We start from the raw sequence: 13672 nt of genomic DNA on the forward strand, positions 1-13672 counted from the left end.
TGTCGATTCGGATAATTTAATCATCAATATAATTGTTGCGGAGTGCATGTATAGATGCTGACAAATGTGATCACAGAATTCAATGATGCTGCTAGACCGTCAGAGGAAAATTGTTGTGATACGTTCCTACTCTATTGAAGACGTAGTGCTTTCCAAAACGCACCAGAAGTACGTAGAATTAGTAGAAATGAAGGCTTGAAAATATAGATTGGCAAGAATCGTCACATACAGAATTACTGCTAGCACAAAATGAAGAAGTTTTCAAGATGACATTGAGACAAGCTGGCGGTTGAGCACCACTGCTTATGAACACCAACGGATGGATACCTTGAGATTATCAGGGTGTTTAGCCTATAGGTCTATTATTGGAATATCTGAGCTGAAATATATATCCACAGTTTTAGGGAGCTACGCCAATTTTGAACTTTGATAGAAAGGACCGTAATTAGAGCCTTACCGATATCGGAATTTTCAGACGATACAGATATAACAAATAACCCCGATATACTCTGCCGGTATTCCAAAAACATGGCATCAAGCTTAGAGCATTTACTTGAACTAGGCTTACCATAGTCACCTTTAGGATTTGTACGACTTTTTGAAGAAATGCCCTCCTTTTTAGCCCGAAAAGACCACGAAAGACGTTAAATTTTGGCCTAAAAGATTGACGACGGGTCACGCGGGAGTCAAATCTGAAAAATGACCTTTTCAATTTTTCAGTGAACACCACAGAACTATAGGTAAAAAGTGGGTAATTCGGGATTCGAACCAGAGTGATGACCTTATGTTTATTCAACGCAACAGGATTTCCAGTAAATATTTCAAAATCAGCTGGTTTGAATTTCGGGTAACCAATTTTATAATTTGATATAAGTGTCCTACTTTCCCGATCCCACAATACGGCAACCATACTTAACCAGCATTGGAGCGATTGCTATGCTTGAACATGAAATAAACTAGAGAGGCTGCATTCGGAGCCCTATAATGATAGGCAGTCAGAAACTAAGCATTTCTACTTTTTCAGAGCACTCGATCAGATTTTGCCTACTTGGTTTACTTTCTTGGTAATCGCTACTTGTAGGCTATTTGTATTTTAGTAGAAATTTATGATCTTAGTTATACTTGAGTACCAACGATTAACTACTTTGACCACCCCAGCCTGTAAGCTTTAAGAAATAGATCAATATTCCCAGTCTAGCACTTACAGATTATAGCGCTAAGACTCCCCCCTGCCATGCAATGACGTCACGAAAATTGACGATATCATCTTAATTTTAATGACCGTTATCGATATTTCTTTCAAATTGTGATACCGACTCCACATTATCGCCGAACCAACATAACCGGTCTAACTGTAATCGTAATGGTGGCCATTTCACTGAAGTTCAGAATTCGAAATATTCTGAGAAATCTCGATTCTCTCGAGTTCGATTTCATTCTGTTGAACGAGGCAGGACTGCAGGCCCACTGTAGCTACAGAGTATTCCATCTGCAGTCAGAAGCGAATTAGTCGGATGCCGAATGTGCAATCACGATACGGAGATGATTACGATCACAATCAGAGTGATGAGAAAAATGATTCCGACCACAGCACAGATCAGTATCTTCTTACGACGACTTGTCTGAAAACAATATATATTCACAGATATCCATTGGCCAGTAACAAAGTATTTATACTCACTTACTCAGCATCAGTATATTATTAATTGAATCATTTCAAAACACTACAACCTAGCAATACAACGAAAAGATAGGAAGGCGTCGAAACGGGAGCAGTCTTTAAAATCAAACACCCACCTGGGCCTAGGCGATGTAAATCAGAGGCATGCACACTAGGGCCCAATTCCAACCAGTACAATAAAAGGTTATTGGAGTACAAAATTTTGGATTTGGAAAAATAATATTCACGGTGGCAAATTCTTGAATTATTTATTATAGGTCGACTATCCACCGTAAATACTATGATTTGAAATCTCAAATTTTGAACATAACCAGCTTCGTTTCTACTGGTTCGAACTGAGTCAAATTTGTTGTGCATCGTTTTTTTCAGACAATCTAACAATTTCATGGAGTAGCCAGTAATATTTGAACATATTATATATTTATTTTAATCAAATAAATTTTAAACTTTTTTTCTTACAGCAATGCCACTATAGGTTGGAATTGAGCCATAATTGCTGTGTAGCGTTTTTTAGGTAACTTAACAATTTTATGAAGAAGCCAGTACAATTTTTAAAAAGCCCTAATGCACGCTGGATGGAAAGAAATAAGGGAAAACCTGAAATGACTAGCGATGAAAATGAATGACATGCGTGTCGATGGGCGAGGTTGATACGTCAGGTCGAGGTTCGGTACAGACTTGGATAATTTTAATGGTCTAATTAGAGCGAAATGCCGGTAATCCAATTCTAATCTAATTTGTGAAATGTTTCTATGCTCTAATTTTAATTTTAATCGAATTTCTGGTTTTCCTGAAATTGCTGCAGGAGAAGTCCGATAGCCACCATGTCAGACAGCTGTCAGCATTTGTGACCGAAGTAGTCAGCGTCGCAACTCAAGTAGAAGTAACGCCGTAAATTTCTAGTGAATCACAAGTAGAAGTAGCAATTTCGGTGTAGTGTCACCAGCCAATATATGTTGCAATTGCGAAAGTAGCCAACACTTACCTGCTAAAATATAAGACCACATTTACTTTTCGGAAATATTCGACTACTTTTCAGACATTTTATACTTCCACTCAAAGTAGTTTCGGCAAGTCTTTGAGATCGCTACGTCGACTTGTAATTCAGTGGAAATGTACAACGTTACTTCTACCTGGGCGGCGATGCTGACAGCTACCTATAATTGGTGACTTTCTGAAGAAAATTACTGCTGCAAATTTTTATTTCATGCCTTCAACATTAATTTGCGATTCTTCCGCTGGAATAGAATGTTCTGTTACCATATTTAATCACACACGACATTGAAATGGTCAGGCCTGGTGTTGAATCATTCATGGAACTTACATTTGACTGATTTGCCGATTCTATATTTCCTTTACCATTCTCCACGTGTGCTACTGCCTCCTCAACAGCCGCTCCAATTGAATCTGAAAATGTAGCTCATCAATTAACAAAATTCGCTGTTACTGACTTCGTTCTCAATGAGACGCTCGGTATTAAGAACTGGACATCAGCATTTGATTTCACCGTTCGGAAAACAACAGCTCACCGATCTTCTCGCCTTGTTCCTCAGTCATGCTGGCCAGTTCTTTGAAAATTTGGTTCAAATCCATGATGTCTTGCTGAAAATAGAGATATGGCAGCTTGATAAAACAATCAAGTGGATATAACAACTTTTTTGTTGTATGTATCAGTTGATTATAAGTATAGCCTGACATAGCTCGGAGTGATTCGATCTTGGATTGAGTGTTAGGCTTCGAGTATCACTCATAATGTCTTTGTAGCAGTATGAATGACGTGGAAAGCTCAAATATGTACCTTATATGCTACCACAGGAAATGTAATGCTAGTTGTACATCACATTAAAGATAATTTAGTATTTTTCACGTAATGCCTATCCCATTGCACTTTGTGACAATGCTGTCGGTCGATCAGAACTTTACAGATATGTCATTTCCGCTACCGTGCGTAGCTATGTGCTACATGGTTAGTATGCTGCAACACGACCAATCGAGGTTTGACGGCCTTCCACAGCGGAAAATAGCGTCGACACCATAAATCTCGTTGATAAAGTTACCTCTAGTGGCAAGAACCACATCATTTTAGTCATCTCTCGCCACCCGGCTCGAATCATGAGAATTAATACTCAGTTCAGATCCTGATACTCAAATCATTCTCCATCTCAAGGCACATTTACAAAATTTCGGAGCATACATTTAAACAGCTTTACAGTCTGTGCTTGCACATGAAATAATCTACAAAGGCTAAACATCATGGACACGACACGCTGGACAGTGGACACCTTTAAACCAGACTTGAACAACTAGATAATTCTGGTTGTCTAATTTCACTAAGTTAGAGCAAAATGCCAGTAATCCAATTCTAGTCTAATTTGTGAAATGTTTCCATGCTCTAATTCCAATTCTAATCTAATTTGTGAAATGTTTCTACGCAATAATTTTAGTTCAAATCTAATTTATTATTTTCCTGAAAATGCCGCTTTGTCCATGGCCTTTTGCAGCGAGTTAACAAGAATATCCTTCTCGCGCAGGAAAATCCAGTGCCAAACCGCCATCGCATTACACTGTGTACAATCAGAGGAGTTAGCGTGACGGACGAATAATAGACATGCTGGCATAGTAGCTTGCGGTAGTCTGCGAACAACATTATGATTTCGATCACAAACAGCACATCAGCGAAGAAAGAGAGATAGTTACCACAGGCTTTTTAACTTCCATGCCCTCAACTACATCAAGAATAAACAAGATGATTGCTTCAGACTCAATTTAAATCATACAAGAGGTTTGTTTAACAGTTAAGTTGAGCACTGGGCACCAATGACTATGGTCTTTAGAACCGAGATGGATACTTCGCTATCATCTTGCTGTCTTACTACAAAGAAAACGTACGCTGTAAGCTCCAATCACTTCGTTTGCGGTCAATTTATTTGTGATGGGACAATGGAGGTCCAGTAAAACGTGAAATCATTGAATGAATGAAATTGGTCTCACAGCTCGCACCAGCGCATCGAGAACAAACCGAACATATGAAAGATACAGCGATTTTTATCTACATAAATTACATCATGACTTGAAATCGACTCGTAACTTTTGCTCCGAGTCACAAGTCATACAAAAAAGGTGACTCGTGCCATCCCAACACTGACACACGTTAACCATTCTCATCCGTATGGGAAAGCACTGTAATTCTAATTTGGAAAAATTGTGCAACTCTAATTCTAATCTAATTTGGAAAAAATTGTGTGGCTCTAATTCTAATGTAATTTGTAAAAACTGAATATTTTCCAGTTGTCCAAGTCTGCTTTAAACTATACGAAATACATCAATATTCCCCGCCTAGCAGTCACAGACTCTCTACTGCCACGTTGTGAAGTCACAAAAATTGCCTATATTATTTTACCAGTAATATCGCATACCAACATTTCTTTCGGCAATTATTATTATCAGGCTAAGATTATAAGTGGTAATGGGAACACACAATTCACCTCCAGCTTTTTCAAAGCATCATGGCGTTCTTTTATATCTTCAATATCGATTGCGGTCAAAGTCTGCTGTTGCAGCCTGAAATATTTCCGGCAGTGAGAATACATCCAATTATCCGTAGCATTCGAAAAACCGACTGCACTTAGAAGCGGAGATTGTTTAAACGGTCCGTATAACTGCTCAAGCAGTAGTAGAATGATGCCGTAAATTTCTATACAAATTGAGTCCTGATACTGAGAAAATAGGGCCAGAAACTGTCGAGACTGAGGAAAATTACGATATTATGAATGCGAGCCATTCCATATCAGGCGAGCAGAGTTGACAAAAGTGGGTGTGAGTGATTGAACTAAAAACTGAACAGTGAACGTGATGACTTGGACTCGAACCCTCTACTAGCTGACTTGAACTTGACTCGGTGATGAATTGATAATGACTCGACCTGTGACTTGGTTACAACTGAGTCAAAATGAGTGATGTTCGACTCGAAGCCTGTTACTCGATTCAGAATCAAATCGCTCAGGTACTCAATTTTGTCCAGCCCCGCCAAACACTGACTGCTTATAAATAATATTTTGTTACTTTTGTTCCGTTATATTTTCATCCCATTCAGGATCTGTTTGTTGCAGAAATTCTCTTTGCTTAGACATTTCCTCTTTTTCAATGGCTTGTAATTGGCTTGTCGTGTCCTTGTAGTCTCGTATCAAGGTCTTCACGCGGTCCTTGTGCTGTCTCTGGAAAATGTCAGATCGTCAGAGTATCATCTATTCTGAGTCTATGACAGTCCATCTGTTACTAGTTTGGAGTACTCAAGTATCTTTTGCCTAATTGAACAATTTACTAAAATGGTCGTGTTTTAGGCAACTTTCACTTCTACTTTCGATGGGCCTTGGAAATTGATACTTTTACTTCTCATTGAGAAGTAATTTGGCAGGTAACTTCATTCGACGTGCTGATACACAGATTACTGAATCGATACACTTATTGCGGCAACTTGCGGTATTCACCATTATGACAGAAAGTCAGGCTGTAGTTTTGAAAGGTTCTGCAGACTATCGAACAAAAGAAATTGAGAGAGTGTCCACTGTCCATATACCTACATATCAACGCCACACACTTGAAAATTACAAACTTTTCTACTTCTGAGAGGTACAGGACTTCAATATACGATAGAATAATATATTCACATTGAAATAAACCCGAATATTTTCGGTTGACACTCGTCAGGGGTAATTGTCAGCAACTAGTAGAGAATTGGAAAGAACATTGTATGTCAACAATCGTATCACAAAATATGACGTCGCTGGTATGAAATTTGAATAATTAAGGCGAAAACATCGATTGTGCTCAACAAACTCCTTCAGTCGGCACAAATTAGGTTTTACTCAACTACGCTTGAATCGACTTGAAACGTGGAATTTCTAGTCATACGTAAGTGCAGGGTTGTAACCAAGTCACAAGGCTCCGAGTCACAAGTCAATCTCACTTTTATATTTTTGACTCGAGTCAAGTCGAGTCATTTTCAATTCCCACCGAGTCAAGTACGAGTCCAAGTCAGCGAACAGAGGATCGAGTCCGAGTCACGATATTATGACTCGAGTCCGAGTCCAAGTCATTGTGTTGACTGCTCAGTTTCCATTTAAAGTCTTCCTAAACCCACTTTTTTAACTGTGTTTGTTGATATTGAATGGTTCGCATTTATAATATATCAATTTTCCTCACTTTTAGCAGTTTCTGGTCACATTTTCAAGCACTAGTACCAACAAACGAAATCCCAATAATGTGTTGGCTTCGAAATTACAATGAAATGTCGGTCTTCGCTGTCTGAATCTCGAGTCAATGACTTGCTTCGAGTCATGCGCAATGACTCGAGTCCAAGTCGAGTCAATACACAGATTGACTCGAGTCGAGTCATTTTCGTATTTTGAGAAAATGACTCGAGTCGAGTCGAGTCATCCGAAAATCATGACTCGACTCATGACTCGAGTCATTACAACCCTGCGTAAGTGAGAAGATAAAACACATTCAACACAGGATTCTCAAAGAAATTTGTTGGAGCAGTGGGTGCTAATTAGGAGAGACACTATTATTTAACATCGTCTGTACATTTTAAACCCACATTCTATACACTGCAAGATGCTTACCTGATCAAAAGCTGATTGCTCTGGCAAGGTCATGTTAATGTTTGTCAAAGTTGTCATGATATTGTTCACAAGAGTATGCGCCGACCGAATTTGCTCAGATCTGAAAAACATCACTTTTTTTCCAATGTGGAGTGGTTTTAAGTTTATGCTTGACTACCATTAGGATATTACATACTAACATAATTATCTTGTACTATAAAGCGACCATTGAATGACATTCTTACAATTTCTTTTCCAAGTCACGAGAATCAGTCATGCTTCTAATTTGACGAACCATCCCTGAGGCATTAGACACTGTAAAACAGAATGGCATGCTTGCACTTGAGTAGAAATAGAAGTTTCAAGTTACAAAAGAGTAAGTATTCTCTGCCTAGTTTTGAAAACTGTCAAGTAGAAGTGGAAATGGTTCAAAATCAGAACCGCTTGAGTAAGTAATGTAAGCTGGTGAATTTCATTTGAGTACTCCGACATAGAAGTACTTTCTTACTGACTGCCTCTCTTCAAAAGCAACAACATTGACAACGTAAATTCATAGCAGGCCCATCAGCCTGATTACTTGGATCTATGTTTCATTCAAAACCACACCTGCTGCCTTCAATTTGTGAATGTCAGTACTGACAAGTTTCGTTAATCGCTTCAAGTCACGGATATTCGTTGGCTTGCTTTGTTCTCTTGGTGCATTCTGTAAAAAATATGTAAATTTTCCAATACAGATCAACACAAGAGGTCAAAGTAGCAGTAGCATGGATTGGGATTAGGTTTTGAAAAAACAGGATTTGTGAAATTTTGTCGGATTTGGATTAGGCATTTTTTACAGAACGGATTAGGAATTGATTTACCAATTTTCTGGGAGATTGAAATGTCGTGTGGCGAATGGCGACAAATTTCATTCAGATCAGTTATCAATGTAATTATGGTTACTAAGTTATCTTGAATCAAGTGAATCGTTGGTTGTGAAAGAACATTTTCGAATCCCTCCATTGCACAAATTAGTATTTTTTCTGAATTTCCAGTTGGAATCGGATTAGGATTGGACATGGACTTGAATATGAAAAAGTTATGGATTAGGATTTGATGGTTTGGATTTGGATTGGATTAGAACATAGAAATTTCAAATCCGCTCATCTCTGCAAAGCAGTCAGCGTTGCTGCTCAAGTAGAAGTAGAAGTAACACCGTAAATTTCTGCTCATAGCATATGAAAACTCTGAAAACTACTCGACAACCAAGTCACAAGGTTCCGAGCTACAAGTCAATGCCACTTTTATAGTTTAAACTCGAGTCATTTTCAATTCACCACCAAGTCAAGTCCGAGTCCAAGTCAGTGAGTAAAGTGTCGAGTCCAAGCCGTTACGTTCACTGTTCGGTTTGAGTTCAATCCGGTTCCACCCACTTTTTTCAACTCTACTACTCGAGTGCTATAGAATGGTTGCTCTCACAAGTGAAATCGCGAACAATCCGAACATACACAAGATACAGTGATTTAATTGACTCCGATTACTTGATGACTTGAAATTGACTCGTAAATTTTGCTCCGAGTCTCGAGTCAATCCACATTTCTGAAGCGTCAAGTCAAGTCATTTTTGCAAAGTGACTCGGGTCAAGTCAAGTGATACGAAAAAGTCAACTCGAGTGACTCGAGTCACCCCAACACCGCATTTTGTAGTTGTCGAACTCTGTAATTGATCATACTGAGAAAGTAAAACTGCTACTGAGAACCTCTGTAGGTGAATTACCTCTGTAGCATTTTGTTTCAATTTTGAATATTGTGGAAGAAACGGCTCCGACTCCTCCTTTAGTTTATCTCTGTGAAAGATGTGACAAGGCATGATTATGACTTTTTGTGAGCAGTACAAGCTATCATTTCATTACCTTTCGGCTATATATTTTGCTGATGTAACCTCGTGCGCTTTAGTTAAATCTTTTTCCAAGGTCTGAAGTCTGGAGTGCTGAAAACGGAGACTGAAATTGAACAACATGATAATTGCTATTCATATTGAAATAAACCTGAAAATTTTCGGCTGACACCAGACTTGTACAAACTAACCCATTTAGTTGCCGATTTAAAGAGGCGAGTAGTTTTAGTTGTAGTTGTGGGTTTTGGAAAGTGAGTAGTTCTAGATCTAGATGCGCATGTAAAAAAAGTTGTGAAACAGCTAGAAAACACATGTAGTCGTTTGGCGAATCGCGATGCCTGTGTTCTGTTGTGTGATGTTCTTGCTGCCATTGCTACCAACAGTAACGTAACCAGAGGGTGGGTTTAGGGGTCGAAACACCTCTATTTCAAATTGTAATGATGTTGATGTGAAAAGCCAATCTGATTCCAATAAATTAATAAGTAAATTTGAAAATCCAGTAGTTTGTACCAGTCTAGCTGACACTTGTCAGGGGTTATCATCAGCAACTAGTAGAGAATTGTATATCGTATATCAAAAAGTCTCAGGGGTACGCAGGAGGCTAAGACACATACCCGACTCCTACAGCAGAAATCACACTTATTTACTGTAAATATTGATTGTTATCTGTTTGTTTTGTGTGAAAATCATATTTAATGGTTTTGATCTTTTCATACTGTTGGTGATGCACACTTGCACTGTTCATTTTGTTCCAGTATTTCATAGTGATGTATTACATGTGGAATGTGGAAAATTTGGGGTTTGTCAAAAGCTCGTAGATTAGCGTAATGGTTTGCCAGGTTAGTTAATGTTTAGGACCACTGGTCTATAGGTTTGCATGGCAAAATAACGATACCTGATCTGGTGTAAGATCACTAGAATTGAGAGCTTGTATCAATGACTCTGCATCTCGTTCGAAACCATTCAAGGCCATGAATTTTTGAGTCCTGCAAAAGATTCGTTTGTTAACGCAGCTTCTGTGAAACAGCATATGGACATGGACATTCATCTGTTACTGAATTGTAACATAAAATGGTTGAACACAATACGGTTCATCATAATCATACCAGGGTTGTAATGACTTGAGTCATGACTCGAGTCGAGTCAAGATTTTTGGGTGACTCGACTAGTACTTGAGTCATTACAACCTTGTGCATGAACTGGACCAGGGGTCACCAATAGGGCTGGGCACAATGATATGAGTACTCGAATCTGAATCGAGTACTAATTCTAATGATTCGAGTCGAGTAGTAAAAGGTGATTTTTTCGAGTTCTGAAATCGTACGCTCCATATCAATAAGAGTGAATTTATCAACGAATATTATATTTCGATACCATTTTCCACTCTGGAAGCCGTGAAATTTCGATTGGTCGTTTACCAGCTTACGTAACACGTATCGCAAAGCAACAAATTACCTTTATATGGTGTACGACAGGCTTTATATTATTTGTGGTCGGATAAGAGTTCATATTTGGATTTTGTCATCTCCCATACTGATGTGACGTCATAATAAGGGATACTCGATTACTCGACTTGAAGCAAAATACTCGATTAAGAATCGAATCACTCAGGTACTCGATTTTACCCAAGCCCTAGTCACCAACCCGGTGCCCGCGGGGACTAGATGAGTTCTAAAAATATATCGAATAGCAACATTTACCAATATTCGTCAGATTATTACCAGTGAGCTTTTAAATATATAGATTGATTGATTTAGCTATTGTTTGAATCACACTAACATGTAACTTAGAAATACATATATATATATATATAAACACTTAAATTGATGATATCAAATATCCTCAATTACAATTAGTAATATACCAACATTTGAATCACAAGATATCGAAGATGCAGGATACGTCACACTGCCTATACAGGCGACATGACGGAATGCCATCCACGGTCTTCTTGAAATGGCGAGGGGTTTCGTTATGGTAGCTCGATGCCAAAGTAGTAAACAGCATTACTAGTCGGCAGCAGTTAGCCGTGAAGTACTAGCGGATTTTCAATATCTGTGTGCCCATTACGTACATCTCTAATGCACATCTGGAACACTCACTCAGAGTTGCAGTGTCAAGTTACATACCAGAGTACAGCGCACCAGTTGATAGCATGCAATGCCAGGCTTCCCACTGACTAATATTGAAACAGATAACATGATGTCCAGTCCAGTCTAAAGTGTGACATCATTTATTTTAAAATTTGAGTTGACTGCTGTTGTTCAATTTATACAGACATGGTGCGAAGTAATTCATGATTTCTTAACAATGCTAGTGGCCAGCTACTTGAAATGAGATGTTTTGATTTAAAAGACTCTCTTCGAAGTCTTGGCGCAATGTGATTCCTGCCTAGTGCTATGAATATCACAGCGGAAATTCAGTCTGGCACGGGTAAACGGCGGGAGTAAATGGCAGCCCGTCGCTTCAATCAGTACCCAAAAGTAGCCCTTGGTTGCAAAAAGGTTGGTGACCCCTGAACTGGACCAATTCAAATGACTCGACGCTGGAACGGCCAAGACCTAGATTTCATTGCAATTTCGAAGAGCAGTAAAGTTACCAAACTATCGGTATTTCGTCTATTTCGCCTACTGGTACTCAGAGGTGGTCAGTAACGAAGTACTTCTACTTTTTGAAGTACTTGAAGTAGATTTTGCCGACTCACACTACTTTTTAAGTAGTTATGATTTTAGACTACTTCTACTTCTACTTGAAAGTTTTCAGTTTTGTAAGCAAAAATAAGCGTAGAATACCTTACTTACTTACTTGTGAACCCCCACTCCTACTTCTACTTGAGTAAAAATTCCAGCGTTACTTCTACTTCTACTTGAGTAGCGACGGTGACTACTTTGACCACCTCTGCTGGTACTTGATAATGCGACCAGAGACTGTTAAAAAAGTGAGGAAAATTAGTATAGTATGAATGAAAAGCATTCAATATCACCGAGCTGACTTGTAAAAATTGGGTTTAACAAGACATCAACTCGAAATTGAACAGTGAACAGTCAACACAATGACTTGGACTCGGGTCATAACACTGGACTCAGACAGGACCCTCTTCTCGACGACTTGGACTTGATCACAACCCTGCATCTCTACTTGCACCTTATTTAATTTGAACGCTTTTTGTAAATTAGAAAATGATTTTGGAGTTGGTTTTAATCACTTTTGAAAGTGAAATTATCATATTAACTCGGAGAAATAGACCCTGTGTCATGATAGCAAAATATATTTTGGAAAATTACTCATTGAATGCGGTCATTAGTCATTTTGCATTACCGAGAAGATACATCGTACAATTACAAAACTACCCCATTTTCGATTAACTATCAATTGTATGCGACACCGCAACCAAATTTACCTCTTAAGTCCACTTGAGTAATGAGTAGGCTACTTTTATTGAAGATTGCTACTCGTAATGGAGTGCAGATTAATGGTACTACTTCCACTGGAGTACCAGCAATGGCTAATTTGAACTAACTCAGCATAACATTTTCGTCACACAATTTGTTTTCGTGAATACAAAATGAACGAAAATTGATACTAACGTTTCATCTAATTCTGCCATTTCTTCATCTTTGTCAAAGTTTTGAACATCTGAAAATAATTTTCATGATGAATTAATATAGTTGTTATTGGATGAACTATTACATAGCAGGCCCCAAATGTCGGTTATAAAAAATGTTTCCCATAAAAAAAAATCAGATTGGATAGATAAAATGCATAACTTACCGCCTCGCTTTATTTTCTCTATGATTTGAGAAATCTCATCAAGTCGCTGTTGAAAGATACCTTCATCCATATTGTGTGCAATCACTAATTATGGTTGTTGAAACTATTTCTAAAAAATATGGCAGTTAGCAGTCATACTTGCTAACCCAAACATCAAATTTTCATAGAATCACACAATACGTAAAAGCATAGTGTACATCAGCGGTTCCCAACCATTTTTACACCATGGTCCCTTTGAAAAATGAATGGCCCCTGGCCCCCCTAGTTTTTAAAACTTTTTGAAAAAATCAATTGAATTTAAAAACAGATTTATACGGTAACCAGTAGTTTTACTGATGTAAATACAACACACCGTTAACATGATAGTACATTTGAATTAGTTATCAAATATTCACCTAATACAATGGCGCAGTTTGTTTTCGCTGTGATATTGTCTTTAATGCTGGTTTGAAGGTGGAGGGAAGAATGTTAACTTAAGATCAAGTAGCTTATTGAGACTAGATTGATATTATAAATATTTTCATTGACCTAATGCAAAAGGTTCATGGTCCGCAAGTTGGCAGCCCCTGATGTACATCAATGCAAAGCCAGACTATACAGAAGAGATTGGGAGCTCCACATTAGTGAGTTATAGCCTGCTTGACGAATTGATGCACAATGAACGAGATTAGCTTACTAGTATAAACTTAATGTATGAAATACTATAGAGTTCTTCATCACCGCAAAACATCATCTTATATAC

The 13672-nt window shown here is 38.2% G+C and overlaps 1 protein-coding gene across 1 annotated transcript; it reads right to left on the reverse strand.

The window, feature by feature from the left end:
- Window positions 1-13134, reverse strand: LOC145447767 (syntaxin-12-like). Its single transcript, XM_080326029.1, has 13 exons — window positions 12931-13134; window positions 12747-12795; window positions 10055-10145; window positions 9176-9252; window positions 9040-9109; window positions 7891-7987; window positions 7530-7599; window positions 7306-7405; window positions 5744-5895; window positions 5167-5242; window positions 3211-3283; window positions 3006-3088; window positions 1-1622 (listed from the first exon to the last, which is right to left on the reverse strand). Exons 1-13 carry the CDS (start codon window positions 12998-13000, stop codon window positions 1530-1532), a joined length of 1101 nt encoding a protein of 366 aa, XP_080182155.1. The 5' UTR covers window positions 13001-13134; the 3' UTR covers window positions 1-1529.
- Between the last annotated feature and the right edge of the window lie 538 nt (window positions 13135-13672).

The sequence above is a fragment of the Botryllus schlosseri genome, chromosome 10, assembly GCF_051294905.1.
Source record: "Botryllus schlosseri isolate E-star chromosome 10, Bs_hap1, whole genome shotgun sequence".
In the NCBI taxonomy this organism is placed as follows: Eukaryota; Metazoa; Chordata; class Ascidiacea; order Stolidobranchia; family Styelidae; genus Botryllus; species Botryllus schlosseri.